Raw genomic sequence first — 26500 nt, 5'->3', positions numbered from 1 at the left:
TAGAAAATCGGATGTGAAAAACATTTCAAAGTTTAAAACACTAAAATAACAGATTATACTTACTCTCAATCGTATGATGACTAATTCGGTTGTTTTTCAGAAACCGTAAAACGCAGGTCTTCGTGGAGAAGTCTGTGCTAGTTAAAATTTCTTTTCTTAACGTTCCCCCACAATCCAGTCGTTAAATGCAGACGAGAAAATTGCGTCCAGCGAGACGCGGAAATAAGGAAAACAAAACGAGATGAAAAATGTCCACAAGGCTTAATTGCAGACTGTTCAAGGACTGGTTACCAAGGAAAAGTCTGTCAAAGTACGTTTGATCTGCGCTATACCGATGGCCTTGTACGGATCTGCAAAAAAGGCCACGAATTTATCAGAAGCACGGAAACACAGAGGGCGACTCAGGGTACAAATAACGAACAACATCAGTTATTCACGGTGAACATGTGATTTATTTATTTGACCGCTGTGCCGTCATCATATTTAATTCATATATCAACCAATTGCCCCCTAAGTAGTAGTAGTGTTGCACTCCAGGGTGTAAAACTCAAAAACATGACGGAGATAATCAGGCACGTTTTTGCCACAATTTTCAGAATCTGAGAAACAGGGTATTCTTGCCATTTATCACGCATTACCATAGGAACGGGATATGACATTTCATGACAAAAAATGCCGCGGAGAAACCTTACAATGACTGCTTTTATAATTTTGTTTTATATTCTTACCATGTTTAACATAAAGATTAATCACCTCCACTGGAGTTTTCTACCATTTTAATTATTTTGCGGGTTGTATAACCGACGTTAAAATGCAATTTACAGATCAACAAATTTTAATCACATTTTTGACAACTGATACACAAGCCGATCGTTTTTTAATTGGGTACTCGAAAACTTGACAGACTGGCGGAAAACGGTAGTGATTTATTTTGAAGCGATGCGATAAGGAAAACTTTGAAGTTTGCACGAGTGCCACCTTAATAACTAAATGCAATCTAATGGAAATTCCCACCTTAAAATAAAATTAAAAAAATCATTAAAATGCTGACGCTGCATTTTAATTGAGCACGTTAGGTGAAGATGACGAGAAATGGCACACAGAAATGGAATAGAGAAGACGGCTGGAACCTGGATACTTGCTTTATTGTGTAAAATGCAAAATTCAACTAAACAAGGTGGGGGGGGGGGGGGTGGAATATTATATTAAAACACTCAAAATGAGTTGAATAAACAGCTGGTTACAGCTTAGTATTCTTAATTTAATCTTCATGCTGAGAAATAATGAAAAAAGTCATATTTCACTTGGTTTTAGACTAGTTCAAGTGATTGTTGGATTTCTAAGCACCTGCTAAAGTACTTGATAGTTGCAAGAAACTAAATAAACAACCGCCTAATACTACAGGAAAAAGTTTGTATCCAACCGTTTTTAGAAGTCTAAAATACACGGTTTTCGTTCGGTTTTATATAATTATGTAAACAGCCACGTTGTCGGAGCGAAGCTCCTGGACACTGTATGTCCAAGACATCCGGCAGGAAAATAAAAGATCCAGATTTCAAACGGTAACTTAGGCTACGTTAACCGGAATATGAGGATTTGGTTTTCCTTTTACCCAAGTCTCTAAAGTGAATTATTTGAAAAAAGGAAGCTCCCAAATTTTTTAGTTTTGTACTGTAAGCCAGCTTAGAGTACTGATAAACCCAACGAGGCCTATTTAGGAACGAGGTTGTATGTTTTTTTTGTCACAGCATGTCAACTTTTCCAGGCCTATAGAACAATTTCAAATTTTTATGACTTTCTATGACGTTACCATGACCGTGTGAAACCTGGTGACCACATGCATGTATTAAGCATAACCCAGTGACTCGCTGTTGGCAAACTAATAGAAATAATTTACAAATCCCGTCATCATCGTTGACATCTTTACTGTCAACTGACTAACGGCTGACAAATGATCCAAATTTTAAACAATCACTGATATATTTACTTTTCTTATTCAAACCCTCTTTATTATATAAACAACAGTGAAATACCAGGAAATCTTTCGCGCGAAAAAATCATATCTTCACTCGTGAAAACAACATGTTATTTTCACATGTGAAGATATCGATTTCCAAACATTTTCTGACAAGTTTGCCCTGTTTCAATGCTGAATGAGCCAAAGTAAATCGATATTAAGTCGAACCATTTTCGGATCTTCCTCGACAATCTTCGGCAATCTTCAGAAAAGTTCGGAAATGTTCGGAAACATTCGTACGACCTTCGGACAACATTTTGCAAATCTTCGGAAATCTTCGGAAAATGGTCGGTAATCTTCGGAAAATCGTCAAAAACATCGTAATCTCGTGTTTAAATCGATATCTCACGAGTGAGCGCAGCGAACGAGTGGGATATCGATTTGAACACTCAAAGATAAATTTCATATCTCCGCGCAACCATGTAATATCCTCTATGTATTGCTTTACAGTCTCGCTTTTAGTCTGGCCCTGGTTGTTGAAAGGATGGATAACACTATCCACCGGATTAATGGGAGGCGTGGTGGCCAGATGGTTTGCATCTTGACTATGCACCTGCATCACACTTATGAGCCTTAGCTTCATTCTCGCACAAATCAAAACAGGTCGTTGCAGTACACGGAACGAGCACAGGAATTCAGCTTAAGCCTTTTTAAGAAAATTGGTTGGTTTAGTTAATTTGGCTTAGTGTCTTAAATTAAGTGAACAGGCTCAACGTACAAAACGCCCCATGTCATACCTTTTTCCGCCCCATAAAACAGGCAAGTTTATGGCATACAATCTGACAGGCAAGAACAAGTCACTTTGGCTTTCCAAAGCGTATTCCTAAACCGCTAGCTTTCAAAACGTTGTCGGCGTGAACTAACTAGCATTAAAAGACTTGAAACTTCAGCAAGTTCCAGTGGGTAGGAAACTGCTAGAGCCTAATTTGGACTACAAAAAAAAAATACGAAACGTACGAGGATTAATTACATGCCCGGACACAATTCTGTTAGCTTTATAGTTCACTGTTTTCGCCTTCAGTAACCATATTAATTTCAGAGGGCGAGGTCGGTCGATTTGCCATCTCATTAGTTTTGTCCTTTTCCGTCGTTGTAGACAACGGAATCGAATACAAAGGATTGGAGATGTCTTTCATAACATCTTCACTTTCAGAACTGCAGCAAGTCGACTCTTCTTCGTCGCTTGCTGGATCTTCTTGGGGTAGGTCATTGCATCGACGGGTACTTTCTTTCTTGGCTGGGTCTGGTTTATCATTTATCAAGTGAGCTTGGGGTTTGGATCCGAGATGTCTTTCGCAACCGAGCCCTCTTCAAACGAACACACCCTTCCGTCAGAGCATCTTGGGCCAATATGGAGATTCTGCGATCGATCTCAATGAGGCAATTTTCAACATAAGCGCACTCGTCTTCGAAGGTCATATTTTCGCAGTAAAGTCTACGAGTCTTGCGTTTTTTCCTTCCAAAAATGTTAGAAATGCGTTGGGTGAAATAAAGTGTTATAAAATCGGCCAGGTCGAGTTCGTCTGTCACAGCGCCAAGATTGTCCTTAACCTCCTCAAGAGCAGAGTTTAAAATAACGATAAACACGTTCAGAACAAGGATAGTCATAGAACAAATGTAAAGACCACAAAACAGGAAGGCCAGGAGAGGGTCAATTTTTGCCATCTGGAGGTTAGGTACCGCCTTTCCAAGGAGAAATTCGAACTGGGAGACACAAACTCGAAGAAAGCTGGAATATGATTCTACGAGGGCGCCAAATGCTACCATACCAGACATGGCAAACGAGCAAAAGACGACAATGAAAACTACCGAGAAAGAGGCCAAATAACTTCCAGCGAACCGAACTGCTATGGAGAGAAAAATTATTTGCTTGCTGAAGCGAAGGAGACTTAGCAACTTGACTGTTGCAAGAAAGATAACAACAGCTTGAAAGACGGTTTCAATGTCCAGTAAACTTATAGCTTTATGGAAGCTCACTGTAGCATAGACGTTCTTGTGCTGTTCCTTTATGGTGTCTGTGGTTGTCTTCTCTCGAACGATGTGAATAACTACAGATGTCACAGATGTTACAATAAGGACAAGAACGAGCCAGTTCCATATGTTTTTGAAGTACAATCCTCTTTGACGGCACATTTTTACAATTTCTATGACACAGTAAACGACGATCATGATAATAAGAAGAAGACGGCAAAGAAGGAGTAGCTGTACCAAACTCGACTCTGTGCCATACAGCTCCAGCATTTCAACCCTGACGTGACTGAAAACACTGCCAGTAGGTAGGAACTCAAAGAAATAGTTTGCAACCACCAGGATGTTCTTGTTACTGTTAAAAATGCTGAATTCCACAATCGCCACTCGGGTTCGACGATCAATCCAGTTGTTTCCAGTTAGGTCTGTCATAACTCTTCCCGCTGTCTGCAGATCGTACCCCAGGTCAGCCACATAACCACCTCCCCCGTATATTGCTCGAGGACTTATCTTTGGTAAGTTATTCATCTCATCAGACGATTTATATCGCCAAGGCTTTGGACATAACGTGTTAAAGGAGGAAGGCGAAGCATCAGAAGGAAGATGTTTCCATTTGGGAAGATACATAGGTGTCTTGTCCTCACAACTTATGGAGTAGTGAGGGTAGCACACTTCTGTAACGTTGTAACTTTCCACAATCCTCTTGGGGCAGGCGTCTGTCGGTCAAAAGAAAGGACTTTTGGATTAATAAAGAGGCAATTTCTACCAGTAAGGAATGCATAAGCAATGAAGTTAATGTACTTAATTAAACGTGCACTACAACACTGATGCGATGTTCGTATATGCACGTCATTTAATCACCGTTTGTTTTTCTGCATTATTGATAAACATTTGGGAAGGCAAATTCCTTTTGAGAAGCTCAGTGCACTTAGCTTACATGATATCTTGGTTACATCAGAAACTGTTTTGGCGCTACGAACAAACAGTGAACTAAACATCTTTAATACGGAGCCAACACCAATTACTCAAAGTGGCGACGACTAGACTGATGACGTTAAAAACCTATTGTACATATATGGGCGAGTCTCAATATAGTTCCATGAAGATTCCAAGGAAGATGCCACCCTAATATAATGAATGGTACCTAAATATCTGCTATTCCTGCAGCTCGCAGATTTCATTGAGCACCGAGTGGCTAAAGTATCACACGTAATTGGCCCTCAAACATTTCCAGCTAGAAAACTTCACATGAGTAACAAGGGGCAAACAGGAACAGTTTACACAAAACAGAGATGACAGTGAATCTTAACTTCAAAAAAATTAATCAACCACTGCCCGACCTGTGTAGGAATGCTAGGACATGGACAAAATCTTTCATTTGGAGACCCTTTGGATCTACTGTAGTATTTTTAAAGGGGTACAGGAAAAGGCCTTGTAGAAGTAATGACTATTGGTTTGGAAGTTCTTTGAAGTGTCATGCTAACACGTTTGTTTTGCTACAGCTGTTGTACAAGGACACTCGACCTGCGATAAAACTTACCTTAAATATTATTTTATTAGGAAACAAAAGGTGATAGTAAATCGTAATGTCTCAGATCGTTCTTGGATCAGTTTGGATTCACACCTAAACCTGCGCACAGGCCACTTACGTGTAGTTTGAGTTTGATATGGAAATAATCAGTATCTTCACTCGAAAGCAAGCTTGGTACGTACACAGACTTGAGTTTAATCTTTACCTTTTTCGATCCTCAGTTGTCTAATCCGTGGCATGCCAATCAAAACAGAACTCTTGTCACTTATGTAGACTTTGTTAGTTTCTTCGTCACCGTTGTACCAATTCGTTGCATAGATAGCAGGAGCAAAACTGTTCATCATCCAAGTCCAAAACCCTAAGGCATCTTTAACCTTAGAAAATAAAATTTAAAGAAAATAAATGCATGCAGCACGTTAAAACATGGTGGAGGAGAGGGCCAGTGCCTCCCTCTTAGTTTAAGGTAAGAGATAGGAAGGGATGAAAATATGACAAATATTTACAATTATGAAAAAGTTGAGTTCAAATTGGAACATTTGATTTACAAATTAATTTCTGCTGAACAGTGACAGTTAGGGTAATCAAATACTCCGTTAGGATCAGCCAAATGTATTAAGTCAAACCAAGTTTGAAACGCAATTAAATCACCAGTGTTACAGAAAACTGAATGCCAAGACTATACACAGTTCAATAAACCTCATTTAGCAACATAAGTGAAAAAGATAAAAGCCTTTATTTTAATACATATAAGCTGTAAGTTATGAAAATGAATTTTTCAACAATGACACGAGCATGGGACAAAGAAAAATCTCTGAGTCCCCGACGGGAATCGAACCCATGGCCTCCCAGATACTAACCAACTGAGCTACGAGAGACTCGTTGTGAGGAAAAAAAACCCCAACGTATCTGAGCCATGGGTTCGATTCCCGTCGGGGACTCAGAATTTTTCTTTATCCCATGCTCATGTCATTGTTGAAAAATTCATTTTCATTATTTATCACCGAGCTTTAAATTTACCATCTTTATTATTTACAAGCTGTAAGTTACCTTTTACTATTCCCAGAAGCTACCAAAGATCATAACTAATAAAACTTACATACAATATTTAAACACGAAAATGGAAGGTCAAGTACGTTAATCAAGGTGACAGGATGTAAAGCAACCCTATAGTGCGCAGGTTGCCCCTTAATTTCAATTAGTTCCATTAATATTTTCAATTAGTTTTGTCTGTTGAGTGCCAACATAACATTTGCAACTGCGAGTAACACTGAAAGCTAAATATCGTAACCAACCACTTGCTTAATTTGTTTTTGAAAAAATAAAAATAAAGACTTACCTCCGCAGCACGTGGGAATATGGCTTTCACTTCTTTACCCATTAAATATTGGTGATAGTCTCGGTTTCCGTAACAAACAATTCCCAGTATCAAAAGAAATGAAACAAAAAACGTTAGCGACTTGAATGCTGACATGGTTTTAGCCTCATTTTCTTTGTATTTTTTGTACCATTCCAACTGCATAGGATCTGGTAACGCTCGGCTATAAAATTCAGGCATGTCATCATTCTCTTCTTCCTCCCATGCTGTAGACCTGTGGGAAAAAATAAGAAGTTAGAACAACAATTGCTGCGTCAGCTTCCTCAATCTTCCTCACTCTATTCTGTGAAGCTCCTTAAATTGTTGAAGTTTTAATTTGTTTATCGGTTGTCATCGAAGAATGATTATTAGTCCATTCTTTAAGTTAACGTTTCTTTATGGACGTCCACTTGGTCTCGTTCCATCAACCCATATTTCCCAATACAGTCCTCACCCTAGCAAATGAAATATTTGCAGAAACTGGCGCTACAAGCGTGATCTAACCAGGCGGTGGTAAAATGAATATAATATAAGTCGGTGGGAGGGTGGGTGGGTCGGTCCATTGATAGACTATTGATCGATTGATCGATCGATCATATTGTGTAATGCAAAATAAATTCCCAAGAATGGCAAAGCGTCATACATCAAGAAAAAATAATCGTTTGTGAAAAAAATAACTTAAAGATATTAAGATACCTCTTTTTTGATGAAAGTTTTGCTTTCGTTCTCTTTGCCTTGGTTATTATAATGGCCGCCACAGCAGCTAGAATGACAAGACGGACAGGTTGAATGGCAAGGATATCCATTGTTATAGACATAAGTATTGATGAAAGCCATTCATCAGCTGTCTCTTTACCCCACATCAGGCTGTAGAAGAAAACAACCGTGGCAGAGGCAATGGCGGTCGCAAAACAAAGAAACCAAGCAACGTAGACAAAGATGTGGTGCAGGGGCTGGTCGTCAACTTCATTTTCTTCCAGGTCCTGTTCATGCCCTACTCTAGAGCGCTTACAGCAATACTTGTCGAAAGATGGCCTTGAGTTTTTGAAGATTGCAACGATAAGAAAATTGATGGGAGCTATTACCAAGCAACTCTGTATTGTTATTATGATTTGTCTCATCGAGACCTTCAGTGGACCGATTTTTAAGGTGCTCTCTGTAGTTTCACCACCCAAATTGAAGAACATCGCATTGGCCAGCATAGCAGTGAAAACAACGCACAAACAGCACGTGACACGCTGTGCACGAGTAAAAGAGCTTGCTGGCCTTTTGGTTACTGACGACATCCATAAATGACTTTCGTAAAGTGTGCTGGACAGTGTGGAACGAAACGCTTCTTGAAATTCAGGAAGTGAATTTGTCCTTTCTACTGAGAGCTTCCTTATGACTTTTCCATCGTCTTTCTCTGCAGAAAACCACTGATTGCATATAAACTTCCATTCTTTCCTAGTCTCTTTTTCCCTGACAATAACATAGTCTAAGAACCAAGAAGGACTTTCTCCAGAGTTATCATGCCAGACATAAGCGTGGTGTAGTGTTCCAAGAGTTGTCGAAAGGCAAATAGTGTACTTGTCGACACTGCCACGGGAAAGTAGAGGTCTGGTAGGATCAAGGTCCCGAAACACTATGATTGGTCCACTATTGCCAGAGCTACCGTAAAGCACCATGGTAACCTTAGCTGTGGTACCACTGTCTGCCCACACACCTGTACTGATTGTGAACTCATACTGACTGGACAAAAGGTCGCCTTCCGTTTCCAGTACAATCCTTGGACCAAGCTAAATTAAAACCAAAGGAAGAATTGATATATTAAAGATTCTTGGTTATTCGTTACTTGGTGATGTGCTATTCGATGTGGATTTATCAAATGAATCAAGGGCATGTAAAAATGTGACTAAAAATGAGAACGGTATGAGGCGTTTGGTAAAACCAAATACGATAACAGGCTCGTTAAATTTCCTCTCTGTTTCGAGCAAAGTGAATCGACATAAGTCATATAATACTTAATCCATCAAAACGTAACTTTTGTGAACATTTTACTTCTCAGCTTCTATTTTTCATTCCCTCAATTACTGAAAAATCAGCTGATACACTAAACGTCCGCTAAATAGATTTTTCAAATTTAGTATTATGTATAACCAATTTCCGGGCAGAAACGTTTCCGTATTTGCTCTTTTATGTTATGTTCTGGTATAATGTTTTTTATTTCATTTTCCAGATCCTTACCTTAGCTTGATCTTTCCTGTCTGCTCTCTTGGCGAAGACGATAGCGATAAAATACAACAAAAACACGAAGATGATTGTAAGCAGAACTCCAAAATTCCCAGTCTCATCAAGGCGGCTGAGCTCTTTAAAAACAGTATCCATATCAATAGGGTTAGGAGCTACCAAGAGTCCTCCACCGAATGATGTTAGGTGGTTACACATACATAGAAGACGATGCTTTGTGGATTGAGGGCCGACCTGTAAGAAAAAGACAATCAGAACAACCTTAGTACCTTAAATACACCAGTGCTGTACTATAGCGCTATGCCCTTTGATCTGCACAAAGTCTTTAATGGGATATAAATGACAGTCCTCTCACGTTTGCCGTTGATGTTTACAGACCTTCTGTGTGTGCAAGCGTATGGTCATTAATGAAAGAAAACTCCAAGGTTGTTACAACAAAAGTCAAAACAGGGCAACTTTTCATTAATTTTTGTCTTGTAACTCTTTGGTTTATTTTTGGTGGAAAATATGCGCGACAAAAAAAAAACAATAGATCGATTACAGGTTTAACTTTGTCTGTAAAAGCATATAGCTTCTTTACAAGAGGTATATATCAGTACCTTGCAGCCTTCTGTCAGCCATTTTTCCTTGTCATGTGACCAGAATCGACAGCCGAGTTCATCAGTTTCTATCGTGTAGTTCAAGTCTGTGCGTGGATCGTAAGGTGGAATGGTGTCAGTTTCATAAACTCCTAGGGGAGGTGGAGGGTTCTTCGTCTCAACACACGACCGCTTTTGTCTGTTAGTGCTAAAACAAGACCTCCTCGTACGATGGGAATGGTTACCAGAAGAAGAGTTTCTTGAGTAAAGGATCCCTAAATAATACACTCCAGGCTTTTTGAGAACTTCATTTGTCAAAAGTAGCTGGTGTGGATTGCGAGTGCAGTTGTACTCTTCCTGTTCGTCCGTAACTGTCACATTTTTCGTGCATGAAGAAAAGTCTGGAATAGTGTAATTCTTGTCATGATCTTCTACCGTTGGTTTGTTTCCATATTTTACAAAGAGGTGTAAACTGTCCTTTGCCATTATTGTTACCAGGTAAGAGGTTCCTTCGCGGATCACGTGAAGTTTGTGATATTGGCTCCTTCCGGGCTTGATATACAGTGTTTCTGTAGTGTGTGACTCATTATTGGCTGACTGCTCGTCAACTTGAATTCCTAACTGTATGTCGGTTGTAAGGTTTCGCACTGTTAGAACTTCACCTGATTCCCCTTTCAAATCGATTGTAAGAACACGTGATGTGATGAGATCTGCGCTGGGGTCCCAGTTAAAATAGTTAACTGGCGACGAAATGACCTGATGTGAAAGAAGAATACCGATAATTGCACAGATAAAATGAAGGGTTCCTGTAAAACTAAATTTGCGTTTTTTTGGAGCATAAGTTTCTGTATTCTGGAGTTATCGTTATTATTATCATTATCAATTATCACCAACGAATACTTCAAACTAAATGCCTTGTAAAAAAAAGCCCTTACAGGGGAGTTCCATAAACTTGCAAAAAAAGAGCACGAGATTTTTCAATGCCAACCGAACAAGCTATCTCAGGAATCAGCATTCTGTTTTCTTTTGTAAGGTGTTGAAAAATAAAAAAAGCAATTCGGTTGAACTAATTGGTGAGCAGTCCATTTTCGCGTTCCAAATAAGTCATTATGGACCATTTATCCATGCAATAAAAGAAGCTGTTGTCAGCTATGGTTATATGAAGGTTCTGCTTCCCGAAGCCATGACAGTACGAATAGCTCAGTCTACATCATTAGATACATAGGCTAAAATTTCGCCTGAGAATTACAACAAAGGTGTCATAAAAGGATACCTCTATATCGACGAAGTCCCCAGCACCTCTTAATAGCTCTCTCATATTGGCCGAGTGGGGTAACCGAACGGAACCTGTTTCAAGAGTCAGCAAAGAACCAGCCACCTCCTCAGGATGTAGTCTTACGACCAGTGCATCCAAAGCTTCTGTATCTACAACAGAAGGCTCTTCGCCGACAACTTTCCCATTGGTCACGGTCCTCAATATTTTTCGCAAAACTTCCAAAGAGGTCTAAAGTGAAAAGTTGTTAGTAAATTAGTGTGTAAATCGTTTTTTTGCAGAGTAATGAAGACAAAAACAAAGATTTGGAGGTAACGGATTCAGTACTGCGGTTCAAGTGCAATGTATGAAGTTGTAGTTGTTATTAATGGCGCAACCTTTTAAACACGGAATATCCCGAAATCACATATTTACAGATCCTCTGTCACATGGTCCCCCCCCCCCCCTTGGCCCTATCCACCAGGCGTTAAAAGAAGAAATGATAACAGCAGCAGAAGAAGAAGAAGAAGAAGAAGAAGAAGAAAAAGAAGAAGAAGAAGAAGAAGAAGAAGAAGAAGAAGAAGAAGAAGAAGCAACAACAACAACAACAACAACAACAACAACACGATCAGGGTGTCACATGTCACGTTTGTTTCCACCCAGTGAGGTCCAGACTTAAGCCCGGGCCAAACGAGGATGAGAGGCGATGAGAGTTGACTCTCATGAGAGTTTTCATCAACTCTCATTGGATCTCATCAACTCGGGCCAAACGAGAGAAAACGCTCATCGACTCTCATGAAAAATTTGAGCATGTTCAAAGTCGACGAGTGCGCATGAGCGTGCATGAGAGTCAATGAGAGTGCATGAGAGTTCCATGTCAAACGAGAGTGAGAGTTTGAAGTCTCATCAACTCTCATCCTCGTTTGGCCCGGGCTTTAGATGAGTGTCACTTACATCTATATTTGCATGGTCGAATTCTCCTTCTCCTCCACCTCCACTCAAAGAAGCCTGGAGTTGTTTTCCAATAGCGTAAACCAAATTCTTTTCAGCTATCTGAGAATAAGGCACGTCCAAAGCAGTCCCTGTGGCCAGGATATTGGCAAACAAATTTGTCATGTCCTGCAGGATCTCCATCACCATTTGCTGCCAAACAATACCAATGATCAGAATTTGTTGATCACAAAATTCCAGATATGGGGGCTAATTGGTTTTCTAAGTTTCAGTGTTTGTCAAAAGAAATACGTATACCTGCACTGAATGATAATTAGCATGTGACGTAAAAAGAAATGTTTTTTACGTGTTGATATATTCTAACCTTTCAACGCTTTTCAGCTGGCTTTTATGATCCATAATTATGTAGAAAGCAATACTACAACCTCTGATGGGAGGCCGACCATTGGGCTATTTGAATCAGTGAGTTGAAGTCGATTGAGAAATCCGTAGTTTAAGAACTCTATATCTAGTGCTAAGAGCTAGAATAAAAGTGAAAAAAGGATTTAAGTCTTGGATATCCTAGATTATGTCAGCCATGGTTCGTGGGATTGGGTACTATTGTAGCTACTGCTGGTTTATCAACTGGTGGATCGAGGCTATCTACTTGAATTCAAATGCTAAGAGAGTTATGAAAATAGAAAACAGTATGCTGAACGGCAAAATTCACCGGCTTACTGTAAACAAAAACACGGGAAACAAACCACTAACCAGAATGTCCGGTTTGACATCTGTTGGATCGTCCATCGCCAGTGACGAAATGGAAGAAATTTGTATTAGTTTTCTCAGGTCTCGGACTTCCACCTTGCTTAGCGTTGTTACAATGAAGCTTTTGATCTAGAAAAGAGAAGCTTATGTTGGTCAAAAGGTCTCCGTTTCAATATAAATAATTACCAGTTTTTGACCATAAAGGCCGCGATTGAGATCAGTGTAGTGTTTCTGATTACTAGGTGTTACGCCCGCGCAGACAGACACCGCATGGATCTCTGTAGGGCTTCCCCATCTTTATGGAGCTTTTGAGGTCTCTTTAACACGGGGTGAATAGAGCGCGGGAAGAAAAATATTGTGTGCAATCATGCGTTCAATGAATGAGTGGGAGTGACGATTTCATCGAGTTTCGGAAAATACATTTAGGTACTCCACCTAGCTATTAAAAACCAACAACAAGCAACTGTAAAGTCTGAAAGAGCTCGAAGGTGACCTAGCACTAATGAAAGCAAGCAGACACTTTTTTCATTACCTTTGGTTACCAGGACATATTTGGCTTACTCAACAAATTGAAAAGTGGTTGACAATGTTAACTAAACATTTTATACAATAACAGCAAGAATCAACCAATGTTGTAGGGAGTCAGACTTCCCAACCTGAAGCACTCGAAGTGTGGACTGTCTGTAACAACAAATTCTCTGAAACAAAGAGCAATCTTGATACATTAACGCATGGTTCTGTTATATAGGTTGTTCTAACGGCGCTAAATAAACTTGTCACAGATTCAGTACCTCAGTTTTTTCTTCTTTGCTAACAATCCCACTCTCCTGTAGTTCCAAGGATTTCAAAACAGCGATGGCCAACTGCGTGGTTCGTTTCAAATCTCCTCTTCCAATAAACGTTGCAAAAGGACCTTCCAAAATACGGCGTATTTCATCTGTCGCATTTAAAGTACTCATTAAAGGCCAAGGCAAAACCTGCAAGTTGAAATTTTACCAGTCAGGTTTTCAATTTTTTAAGCCTTCATAGATTAAAATAATAACCATTGCTGCAATTGACCAATTTCAGATTGAAACATCTCCGTATGACGAAGTTTTGGATTTCTGAGGTTCTTTTTATTTCATACATGACGTCAAACGTGCGTGCAATACGTTGCCTGTGGCCGCGATAAAAATAAAGCCCTCAGCATCATAAAGAACATGATTCAAAAGCAGCCATAAATAAAATAGTCATTGGATTTGTTTTTCGTATTTTAACAAATTTAGTGAGAGCGGGATAAGTGATGGTATAATGGTTAACGCGCTGGACACCGGAACGAGCGATCCGGGTTCGAGCCCTGGCCGGGCACTTGTTTTGTGTTCTTGGGCAAGACACTTTACTCTCAAAGTACTTCTCTCCACACGAGGATATTTATGGATACAGATGAAATTAATGCTGGGGGTAACCCTATGATGGAAGCTGCGAGGTACGACGAAGAAGGTGGAACTGGTTGGGACACATACTCAGGAGAGAGGGTGCGAATGACTGCTTCACAGCATTGGGATGGACACCAGAAGGCCGAAGAGCGAGAGGGAGGCCAAGGACAACTTGGAGAAGGACAGTGGAAAAGGAAAGAAACAAGGCAGGGTGGGCAAGCTGGGAGGTAGCCAAAGCGGTGGCACGGAACAGGGAGTGTTGGACAGAAAGCGTGACGGCCTTATGCGCCTACTGGCGAGAAGAGATTTGATGATGATGAACCCTATGATCGATAAGTATCCCATCCAGGATCCAGGGAGAAGTAGAGATACTCCTAGTCGCTTAATGCTATGGATACTGGGATAAGCTCCAGACTGATGGCCTCTAGGCCTAACGCCGACTTTACCTTTTTTCAAGGGAAAGACAACGTAAGCTGCTTGTTAGACATTACATGCATCGTTTTTAAGAACTGTCAATATTCGCCCACCTGAACGTTTATCGAAGTATTAGCTTTGGAACCAGTGGAGCTTGTAATCACGGCCTCGATTGTCAGAGTATAATTTTTCAAAGGGTCACCTGGTGGTAAAATTAGTTCTGCTGCAGTAGTGTATCCATACGACAAAATGGTACTCAGGCCATCTGCTAAAGGAAGCATAAACTCGTAAAGAAGTGGCGTGTTCGGATCGTCCCAGTTGGTGCAATCAACGGTAAATGTTGTTTTAACAGCGACTCCTGATGACGTGTTTGCGGTGCATGTCCCACCAGTGGGGACAGTACTGGTTTTGAAAAGCCATACAGCAAAACCATTAGAATTGTCAACATTGACGTTTTCTAAATCAACGGTTAGGCGATAATTTTGGTCAGGAACTAGCATATGTGGATTGATAACCAGATATGTAGTATTTAGCGCAGTTCCTGTCATGGTTTGTAATTGTTGAACTTCTTCTGACCATGACGCATTCAGTAGGAATAGCGACCACCGATATCTCAGCTCAGCACTTTCCTTGAAACAAGGAGGATTGGTACAGTTAGAGACCAGAATCATCTTCACTGCTGGGATGACCTCTGACCCACAATTTAAAATACAGCTGCAAAGTAAAAAAGATAGCAAAAGGGCTAAGTTTGTCGGGGTTGATAGGTGTAAGTTTTCAGGATTTTTAAGCAAAAGGAGGATGGAGCTCGCTTCATCCTACAGTCTTAAGATTTGCTAGTTTTTCGGGGGATGATAGGTGTGAATTTTCAGATTTTTGGGGGCGATCAGGAAAGGGTTTGCCGTTTATAGGTTAACTAATTTGAAGCATTTTAAGCATTCCAGCACTAACGTGAATAAACAATAAACGCGAACTGATCCCAACACTGAGCTTAATCAACTTACAACTAGCAATAGTTCTCACTATAAAGCTGCCCCCGCCTTTTTATAATTTGTTTTACAGCAATAATCTAGGATTAGTGGAGTCTTTTGTCGCCTTTAATTATTGATGCCGATGGACTGTACAATTAGGCTTCTTTTGTACTGTGCAATGTACGTCATGACATTGTTTGCTGCGGAATTTCTTGTTGTGTGACACCGTTGCATCCTAAAAATATTAATTCACAAGTTCAAGTCGAATATATTACCTAGCGCGCGGAAATATTAACCTAGCGGAAATACACATAACACATTATTCGTGGTGACAACACGCAAGCTTATTTCCTGGCTTATAACATTCAAAATTAACTTTAATACTAACAATAATTTCCAGGCCAAAAAGCCTAAAAATTCCGCGAGTAACAAAATATGGCACAGTTCAAAGATTCGAGAAAACAATTTTTGATTCTTATTCAACCCACTCTTTGGATCAAATAATCTGACAGTTTGTTAGCGAAACCAATTACCTTGTATTACATTTTTGTTTATTACTCGTTGCATTAAAGATGTATACGATACAAACCCCCGAAAGCAAACGTTGACGCTCGAACCAGCTCTTGGAACACACGTAGCCAAGAACACGAAACCAATTGCTCGAAATCTTTCGACGTATTACTAACAACTGCTTCAAATATCACTTAAAGCAGAGAAACCGCTCGAACAAATCTGTGAACACGCGTAAACCAAAACCGGAAAACGAAATGCTGCTAGAAGATGGCGAAGCTCGAAGGTGACGAAACGCGACCTCGTGGTTGCAAGTACCCGACACCACCGTGCGCGCTTGCTAAAATATTACCCGAGACGACTGTGCGCGCCTAGTTTTGTCAAATCGAGAACGCTTCGCCCATTACAAACACATTTCTTACTTTTTCAACAAATATTCTTTGTCCTTGTATGTATACACCCGGGGACTCCTAGGGTGCCTCCTCGGGTTTTGGCCTCTGGGCCAAAACCCTGCGGGGGCAATAAATCTAAGAATGCACACCGCGAGGCATTAATTCCTGAGAATCTGTACATAAAGACAAGTGGACGGTGAAGATGTATATAGGTATTTTAAATTTAAACCTTAAAAAACAGTTAAAAACAAATGACATCGACAGTGACTTCTTTCATAAGTTTTCAGTGAAGAAACGAACGATTGTTAGAATGTAAGCACACGGCTAGCCTGAAAATTTAGTTACTTAGCAATTCTGCAATGTGACTACTTGAAGCTTCTTGACCAAAAAAAATCTTGTTCAACTTCTATCCAATAGACACATAATAAGCATTTTCAACAATTTATCCGCGAAATAATATTCATAAGTGGCATCATCTGCGGTGGGTTTTACCATTTAGTCAATTTGGTGTGAGTTATTATACCAAATAAATATGTAAAGCTACTCACTTTATTTCGGCATAGAGAGGTTCGCCGGTGACAATGAGCACTCGTTGTACAAATGTATTGTTCATCCCACTCTTAGTAAGTACTGTTAGCTTGATATCGTAGTATTGGTTGACTTCCATTGTGTTGGTGTCTAAAAATAGCATTCTACTGGTATCATCTATCTTTTGCGTTTCATTTCCGAAGCAACCTCCAGCAGCGCTTATTGAGCTGGACTGATTTTGGTTGAATGTATTTAACTCATCATAGAACTGTTCATCTTTTCTCTTACATGACCACGTAAATGTCATACCATCATAGTTTCCTGGTCCAAGATCCACGTCACGAGAAGGGGACGCGTCCAAACTCATGATGGCGTTATGTTTCCTTGAGACTTCTGGTCCGCCTGCAATAAGTGCAACTGGCGGTGAAGGCAACACCTCAATGAAGCCATAATCAAGAAAATAGAAGTCTTGGAAATGAACAATATACTCAACCAAATAAATTCCAAGATCGAGTGATGTTATGTCGCTCCATTCGGAATCCCAGCCAACGGTAATGGAATGCGCTTTTCCTACGCTGAATGGCAGATATGTCACATTTGAAACTTTCCACTCAAAGCTCAATGTACTGCAAATTGTATCCACCTCTGTCATAAAGAGGTATCGTTCCAGTTTTGTCAGTTCTGTTGACGTATTTACATTTTTATCGATATTCAGGATTCTGGCATTAGATCCAAACACGCAAGATGAATTATCTGAAATAATAATGATGCAAGAAGCAATGTTAGATTGTGCGAGGAAGATATGTGAAGGGCATCAGTGAAAATGTTGTGTTGACCAAAATGAGTGTAACATCATACACTGGCCGTTATGCACTATTGGCAGAGCAAGACAGTAAGGATTGGTAAGATCACGGACGCAAAATGACAAAGAGCAATTAGATTTTTTACATTTTTATATGTAGTTTTTAATTCCGAATATTTATTTATCTAATATGTTGTAAATAGTATTGTAAATAGTTTTTTACTTTGAGGTTTGAAATTAGTTTTTAGCTTTTAATTGAGGGCCACAAGTTAACTACTGTTGTTCACTATTTAGTGCCACCCTCTTTAAATAAAGATCGTTACTTCACTTTCATTTTACTTTACCAAACTGTGGGCAATGTGGGCTTGGTTATTCAGACAAGACTATTAATTGAAGGCTGTGCATGGAAAGTATGTCTAGTTTGTTTTTTGGCTAAATTGAAGGCATCAAATCAATACCTTTGTCATTCGTTGTGTTCAGACAGAAGAACGATCCTTCGCCATTGATGCAGGTCTCGCCATAAGGGCAGGAATTGGGATTGCATTCATCGATATCTAAAAGAAAGAAACCAAAGCGGTATATCGTTTCTAACGACAAAATGGTGACATACTGACTGCAAGTATTTTTTTCTTTTTTTCTTGTAGCAAGTGAAAAATGTGAAGCCTCCTAGACTAGCAAAGTGACAGGTACACGAGTGTGTTTATTTAGTACTGAATGAAAAATGGCGCAATTCTCTGCTATAAAATGTTAGAATTAGGGGCTGACTAAAAAACACCTAGAATCACCAGAAGTTGAAAAAAAAAGCATTTTAGGTAAGACGGTCTTTTTGTTATTCTCCCCAGGGAGAATAACACCGGACCCGCTAGAAGCCAGATCTACCACTTTTCAAAGAGCTGGCTAAGTCCCTGTTTACAGTGACATAAGAGACCCTGACTTAACCCGTTATCGGTGTTAGGGTAAAGATACTACTAGCCATATACAACGAGTAAACAACCAATTATCGCAGAAAAACACAGTATCACAAATATCTCGTTACCATTTATGAAAATTTCAGAAAACGGGGTAAGTTAGTTATATTAATGTACAAGGTATCTTTTAAAGTGCTACTACGATCATTTTCGATTTCCATTTTTTTACATTTTCGTGTCAGGACTTTCCTCACCTTGCCAATTTTCAATCCATTGACATCAGAGTCGTTTTATTTTAATGTTTATTTCCGTTTCCCCCTTTCCGTCGAGGAATGACGTCCCATCTACGGTGAAATTATAAAACAATATGTAGTGAAAATCACGCGAAAAGCAACAAAAAGTTTGGGCTTATTTTACGTGCAATGTTCTATGCTGATTGTTATTATAATTCACCTGGATTTGGTCTGACGTCATTTTCTCCTTTCCCCACCTGCAAGGTTTGGCGGCCGTAAATTTCGAAATAAACGTTAAAATAAAAGACTTCTGATGTTCGTATGGATTGAAATTGGCAGGTAAGTAAGAAAGTTAAGTACACGAAATGTAAAAAGGAATGAAAATGATCGTAGTAGCACTTTAAAGGTATATTAATGTTTTCTGTCGTTTTTCAAGTTAATAGCGTGTCGTCTGTTTAGTCGTTACGCCGTTCATGATTTGTTCACGATAAAACTAAAATCCTGACATTTATATAAATCGTTTCGCCAAATGCACAAAAGGTAAGGCGAAGTCCGCTACACGTTTAATTTTTACATGTTCCGTGCGTATCATATGGCTCGCTTTAACCACACCTGAACAGACGACACCATTGCCTCCAAAGCCACTGAAACAAGAGCAGGTGAAGGATCCTTGAGTGTTGGTGCACTCTGCAAGGTAGTGACAATTGTCTTGACCAGTCTGACACTCATCCAGGTCTGAAAACAAAACCAAAAATAGCTTTTTTTTAGATCTGTGTGAGTTGCTACAGTAGACAATCAACTACCACCTCGTTTGCTCCCAGTTCTCGGCACTGTTGTGGATTCTTCGACTTCTTCATTTTTCAGGCGCTTGCTATTTAGATCTATTTAGTGTTACTTTTTACATTTCACATATTCCCTCGAATATGGGGCAGTATTACGGGATTTCGTATACGGTTTGGCGTTAACTATGATAGAATTATGAGGGTGCACTCAGCGATCAACAAAAAAGCCTTTGAACAACAAAGAAAAGTTTTAGACCACTACTGCCCTATCCGTCCTTAGCCAAACCACGTTTGAACAATTTTCATGATTAGTACATTTTAGCAATGACAGGCTTCTTATTAACACCAACACCTTCACTGCATTTTCAAGTAGCATTAAATCATGGTGACATTGTCCCTTTAACCCCCCTTAATGTATGCCATTATGTGGTCCTATGATTCTATTCATTTTGCATTTTTTATGTTTGTCTCCATTTTTATCTCCCTGGTCAATGAGCAATTAATGTAGAATATTACACAAATTACATTGGCAGATGTGTAATTAAAACTGAGAACAATCATTTTGACATATCGTTTTGGTGCCAAAATGGTGACATTGGATGGATAAAAAAGATCAATAAGAAAACGATTGCATGAGCTTTTGAAAAGTGCTTTCAAATGTACTCATAGGACCACTATATATGGAGGGAAGACATAGGCCTAGGCCCAGAAATCCACGAAATACCTCTGTGTTGTTGGGACAAGCTGGACTTTTGCACGAACCTCAACTTTACAGTGAGAATATGTAACTACATAGCATATTGAATAAAAAATAAAGATCTAGTTTTACCTTCTGTTCTGATGTTCTGGAGCGGACTAACTGGTCCATGACCCTTGGAGTTATATCCTAACATTTGGAACTCATAATCGGTGTATTGAGACAAATTAGCAATGGTGGTCTCAAGAACAAAGGGTGACACATCTTTTTGTATCCATTGTGCTGCACCAGAAAGACGATACTGAATTATGTAACCCAGTAGGATCCCATTTACGTCATCAGGAGGAATGGGCTGCCATCTCAACCGAATTTCGTCGACGGTGCTGCTGATATTCTTAACGTTCAAAGGAGGAGATGCTGGAACTGAAGTTAACACAGTTTTTGTTATATTTATATTAAAGATTAATGGTTGTTTTCTCCTTTTTTTTTTGGAATTTTTTTTTCAATTCTTTTATCATATTGCTCGCAGCCACAAACAGAAAAAGGGCAGTGTTTCCAAAATTTTGCCGGCAGACTTATCCGAGCTAACCTATCTATTGCTATTAGGAAAATGATGTTACCGGAAAAGGCTGTGAGCTTTTAGAATAGTATTTTAGAAACTTAGAGGTAACTGATATTTGAAGAGTTGATCTATTTTCTCCTTTAAATGGGCTCATTAAAATTCGAAATAGTTGTCACCCTTTCGTTCTTAAAGTTCCTCCATGTCTTCCAGAAGAACGCGGCCTGTTTACGCCTTCCTTTTATTATTATAAAAGCTAGCTGTTCCGTTCAATTCAACCTATGCACCTTTTCAAATGACATACATATAAACAGGGATTATTTACGATAGCCTGTTTCAAAATTGGAACAGTTTTAAGGAATATGACACATTGTGAAATATGGGTTCTCTAGGGTTCATTTATTGAAGTTTACATTGTCAAAAATTTCACACAGAGGTTGATCCAGTATTTGACAGAATGCTGCTGGTTTTTGGAGATTGGTGTTTGTAATTGGGTATGCTTTCCTTGCAGGGGTGTGTTGAAGTTGTGCTTAGTTGCAGCGTTTTGCATAATACGTGAAGTGCAAGGTCGTATCGGGGGGGGGGGGGGGGGGGGGTATAGAAAAAAAAAAAAAATAAATCCCCCCCCAAAAAACCCCCCCGGGGGCGTACAAGATTTAGTCGTCCATACTTTAACGATGTAGGGCGATTCGTACAAAAATATACTAGCTGCTGTTTGGTAAATTAAAAGTAGAGTACCGTCTTCGTCCGTCTTCACATAAATTGGTGCACTATTTGGCCCTTGTCCTTTTGAAGTAGTTGCCAAGGCTTGGATGCTGTAATTTGTGAATTCATTGAGATTGGTCAAGTTAACAACTAACTGATCCACTTGGAGTGATCGAACAGTGGCTGGCGATAAAGGATCATCAACCCGTCCATAGGCCACCAAGTATTCTTTGAGTATACCATGAACAAATTCAGAAGGAAGAGGCAGAAGTGTCACTTGGATACTTGTTGCGTTTAACATCACTGCTTTCACATTGGGTGGTAAGCTAGGAACTTAACAAGACATGAAGAACAAGATCAGATAGCGATTCCTGTCAATCAATTAACCCCCATTTGATAGATTGTTGGTCGCAGTAACGAAAAAGTCGCTTAGGGAGTATTGAAAATCCAAAGTCATAGCTTCACTATTACTTAACTTTGATTTACAGTTGACGCCACTACATAAAAGTTGTCCGATGTCTTATTTTAAACACACATTCAAATCCCCTTAGGGGTTGATATTTCAATACTTGTTCGAGCTAGAGATTTTTGCAGTGGTTCGTTCTACCAGTTGGTAAATATTTTGCACACGGGAAAGTAAACTTTAATTGGTTCTGAATAATTGGCAAGGTCAAATCAAAGTTATAAGTTTCATGGTTATAGTCTCCTGTTTTTAAAGGAGATATGTCACGGGGATTTCGCAGATTTTTGGTCTAAAATGTTCTGGAATTAGTTGTAGGCAACTAAACCCATAAAACATTATCTTTGAACATCTAAATGAAGATATAACCATAATTTGCGGATAGAAATCAAGCTACGGCTAAATAAATATTGAAGAAGCTCGAAAACAACTTAAAAAGTAAGCCTAACTTTTTCAAGTTGCAATCCGTTTCTATCCAAGCTATCCGCAGCCAAAGATGCTCGTTAACAGTTTCAGTGTTCTAACATAGCAATTTTTAATAAAAATGGACTATTATTTTTAGGTTTCCTACAACACAAATATAAATTTTGGCTGTTCAAAAAATCCGTTAAAATCCGTGACAAAGCCGCTTTAAGTGAGGGGAGAAAACAAATAGTTACCATCTTCATCAGTTGTGACATTGATAGGTGTACTCTGTACTCCACTTCCTATCACGGTAAATCCAGATATAGAAAGTTGGTAAGTTGTATATTTCTGTAGGTTTGTAACAACCATTTCGCTCATGTTTGGTGATGCGGTAAGGTTGCGTTCTACGTTTGAGTTCAGCACGACAATCACATGATATCCCAAGATGATTCCGTTTTGTAAGTCAACCGGAATGGATCCCCAGTGAACTTTGATCGCTGTGGAACTTACGTTGTATGCAAACACATTGTGTGGTGGAGCTCCTGGAACTAAAAAATAGAAAACAAGAACCGTTGTTTTACGTAATATATCAAACACGAGAGACAGTGTTTCATCGAGATATCTAAATACCGACACTGTCTCTAGTGTTTGATATATCTTCTTAATCGAAACAACAACTACAGAATAAACGGAGAAATTAAATCATAAATATCTATGCTAATTAAGATTGGCCATCCAAACCTCCTTCATGGTTATGATTTTCTTTGTTTTAACTTGATGGATTATTAACGAGTTTGAGAATTAACGCTCAAACATGACCTATTGTCAGAGAGTCTAGTGCATCTTTTGTCCTTATTATTCAGCGCTTGTACTCGATGACACTATAACAAATTGAGTTGCATGGGAAACGGGTTTCCCTAGAAAAATTGCTCATGTTTCCTTCGAGGTCCGATTATGACGTTATATGAAATGGGAATTACGTCGTGATTTCCGAACAGTCGCCATCTTGAATTTATGGATTTTCTTATGAAAAAAAAAATGTCAAAAATGATTTAAAAATGCAAAAGGTACTCCTAGAAAGTTGAAAATCTTCATTATATAAAGAGAGGAAAAATCAAGATTTGAAAAAGGTGTCCGTCAAGTCAAGATATGGCTGCCATGGAAACATCAATTTCCGCGAACAATCAAACGTGTACCAAATGACTTGAATTTCTCAACAGGCACTCACACGGCAAACCCGTAAACCAGTATTTTAGGTCTTTTTATCTCTTTACACTGATGTTTTTTTAACCGTGTTTAAATAAAGTTATTTCTATGTCTATGTCTAAATTGTTTCTAGATAAAATTCATTTAGAGTATTGTGGATTAGACGTTTTTAAGTCCCGCCACTCGTCTCGGTAGGGTATATACAAAAATCATAAGACCTACCATCTTGCAGGGTGTCAACGACAACAGGATTGCCTATTGTTTCTCCAGCTAGTGTAAAAGCCCCCACTGAGACCTTATACGTGGTGAAAGGTTCCACATTAACCAGCGTTAAAGAAGATTCATCGGCGCCTGCTGTAACCAAAGTATGAACTTCACTCGCGTTTTGCTTGACGTAGTAAACCTTGAATCCTCTTAGAATACCCAAAACATTTCTGACGGAACTGTTAAACGACCACTGGACAGAAATGGACGTGGAAGAGAGAGACTGCGCCGACGCATTGGGAGGGTTGACAGGTGCTGGTAAGGAAATATATAAAAAATCAAATCGAACAAATCCGTAACTGATTCTGGTACGCCCATTAACAATATGAACGAACATATCAGAGTTAATGCATGGTTGCCACAGACATCAGTTTTCAAAATTCCCTGACTTTTCCCTGATAAAAGTAAAATTTCCCTTACCAAATAAAAACAAAATGTTAAATATAGTAGCGGTTTCCTGCCTCCACTTCCACGAAAAAAAAAACTTTTCTTCAAAATGTCAATTTTCCTGGACTCAAAATAAATTTCCCTGACTTTTCTCTGACCATGAAAATTTTATTTTTCCCTGATTATTATTTCCTGATCTGTATTTCCTGTAACGGAAAGAACGTCGTCAAACAAAAGATTTAATAGGCCGCACAACTGCCTTGCACGTGCTTCATACATTTAATTACAGTTCCCACTAGCTCTCCTCTTCAAAAAGTAACCAAACAAGCAAACAAACAAAACAAGGTAAAAATACAAAATTCTGTGAATTTCTGAGAAGGCAGACGATAAGTCATTTTTCATGTTTCTTTCTCGAGTTGCCATCGTGTTTGCTTTAATTTTAATTCTCCTACCTTCTTCGCCAGTTAAAGCTTGAAATGTGGAAGGAGGACTAATTCCTTTGCTGTTGAAGGCTATTGCTGTTACATCATACGCGTAATAAGGGAGTAGCTTATAGAATTCAATGGAGAGAGTAGTTTCATTCAACATCACGTAGCTGATGTTTTCTTGACGTTCATGGTCTGTGAGAAGCACGTTATACCCTCTTGTTATACCATTTCTTTTATGAAGGATGACGTCACGCCATGTCACCAACAAGCTTGAACTGCTGGTTGCTTCGACTTGCAGCTGGTAAGGTCCTTCTGCTGGGACTATAACAGAACCGTAAAACTAATGTAAAAGCAGACACTCCAACAACAACGAGAAACCTCACTGTAAAAAAAAATCAAAAGTTTCAAAAATAGGGGGATAATTTTGGTTAAAATGCTTTAACCCTCGTGAGCAGCAATGTAAAACGACGTTTAGATGTGAATACGATGCTTTTAAATGCTAAAACTTCATTAAGGAGATCATTAATCGAATTCGGTTGGTGTATTTCATTGCCCCTGTCTAAGAAAAAGTTGACCTGAAATAATCAATTGTGGTGTAATCCAATAAAGCCAGTTCTTTTAAGAAAAAAGATTTTGTTTTACTAGACGTTAACACCATTAATTTCATAGTTTGAATTCGAAATGTCGTGTGCATGCTCTAACAATTTGAGAAATCGGCTTTTTTATTTTTTTTACTAGTGGCACTCACGTCTGCCGAAACGTTTGCTTTCTGCCATGTGTGTTTTAGCCATCAGGATTGAGTAATGTTAGTTGGACAAAAATTTTTAAAAATCATGCTGCGTTATTTCTACCCTTTTCAAAAACTAAAGATCTAAGTTATTATCCGTGATAACACCAACAACATTTTCTTATCAGAGGCTGAGAAAATGAATTTCGAAGTCGTTCTGTTGGTGGTTTGTTTGTCGGTTCTGTTTCAAAAAAGAGGTTGGTTCAATTTATGTCGTGAAAAAGTCGTCTGTAAAGAGCCGTTAGTTGTTGACAAAACTTGATCGATACTGACTAAAACTGAAACTGACCAATATACTCCTACTGTTCACAAACTTTATTCGAGTCTTACAGCCAACATCATCACGACTGAACTGACCAATCAACTTCTACGGACCAGACGTATAACATCATCAACTGACAATAACTTTTTACTTGACTCTAAAGATGACTTCCGCTCAGGTTGTCGAAACGTCAGTCACCAACAACAGTTCTTCACAGAACTACTCTCACCCGCACGATCACACTAGACGACTTACTTATACTCCTGGGTTCAAACCATTTACTATATTACACTGCATACAGTATGTTCAGAAATAATTGTACTTGAACATTGGGACATTATATTATACATCCTACTGTTTTTCACATCATCGTGTTGATACCGCTCCAATTGTTCCATTTCAAAATTCCACAGTTGCTACATATTATGGTACCAGAAATTCTTATGAGTTTCTGATGCATTTTTAAATGCCAATTCAGGAATTTTTGGCTGCTAGTCCCTGTTTATCTGCGTTTTACTTTGAAGTGTACTCTTATAGGTATCATCAGATAACTTCTCAAGTTCTTTATTTCTGGGACGAAGCTTTTCTTATATTCCTACCTTTGGCATTCTATAACAGCTAAACTGCTACACTAATAATGTTGAGGTTAAACTTTTAGTACAACTTTGTAAAGGTTTTACCAATTAACAAATTTAAGTCACCGTGACGTCCAAAATCGTTGCCATAGCAACGTCCAAAGTGGTCAAAGATACGTTATATTT

The 26500-nt window shown here is 39.0% G+C and overlaps 1 protein-coding gene across 1 annotated transcript in view; it reads right to left on the bottom strand.

Moving 5' to 3' along the window:
* Nucleotides 1-889: 889 nt before the first annotated feature.
* LOC144634533 (polycystin-1-like protein 2) overlaps nt 890-26500 on the bottom strand; it is a 27011-nt gene continuing 1400 nt past the window's right edge. Inside the window, 20 exon segments of the mRNA XM_078493510.1 lie at nt 890-3288; nt 3290-4701; nt 5722-5890; nt 6853-7105; nt 7567-8648; nt 9097-9333; nt 9699-10433; nt 10951-11181; nt 11884-12072; nt 12631-12756; nt 13419-13604; nt 14570-15170; nt 16875-17607; nt 18115-18210; nt 19410-19532; nt 20409-20699; nt 21574-21873; nt 22660-22953; nt 23834-24130; nt 24715-25011. Of these exon segments, the coding sequence (XP_078349636.1) occupies nt 3013-3288; nt 3290-4701; nt 5722-5890; nt 6853-7105; nt 7567-8648; nt 9097-9333; nt 9699-10433; nt 10951-11181; nt 11884-12072; nt 12631-12756; nt 13419-13604; nt 14570-15170; nt 16875-17607; nt 18115-18210; nt 19410-19532; nt 20409-20699; nt 21574-21873; nt 22660-22953; nt 23834-24130; nt 24715-24850 (7767 nt within the window). The 5' untranslated portion in view covers nt 24851-25011 and the 3' untranslated portion in view covers nt 890-3012.

The sequence above is a fragment of the Oculina patagonica genome, chromosome 13 (genome assembly GCF_052425735.1).
Source record: "Oculina patagonica isolate OP01 chromosome 13, crgOcupat, whole genome shotgun sequence".
Lineage (NCBI taxonomy): Eukaryota > Metazoa > Cnidaria > Anthozoa > Scleractinia > Oculinidae > Oculina > Oculina patagonica.
This window is presented reverse-complemented; position numbering and strand designations above follow the sequence as displayed.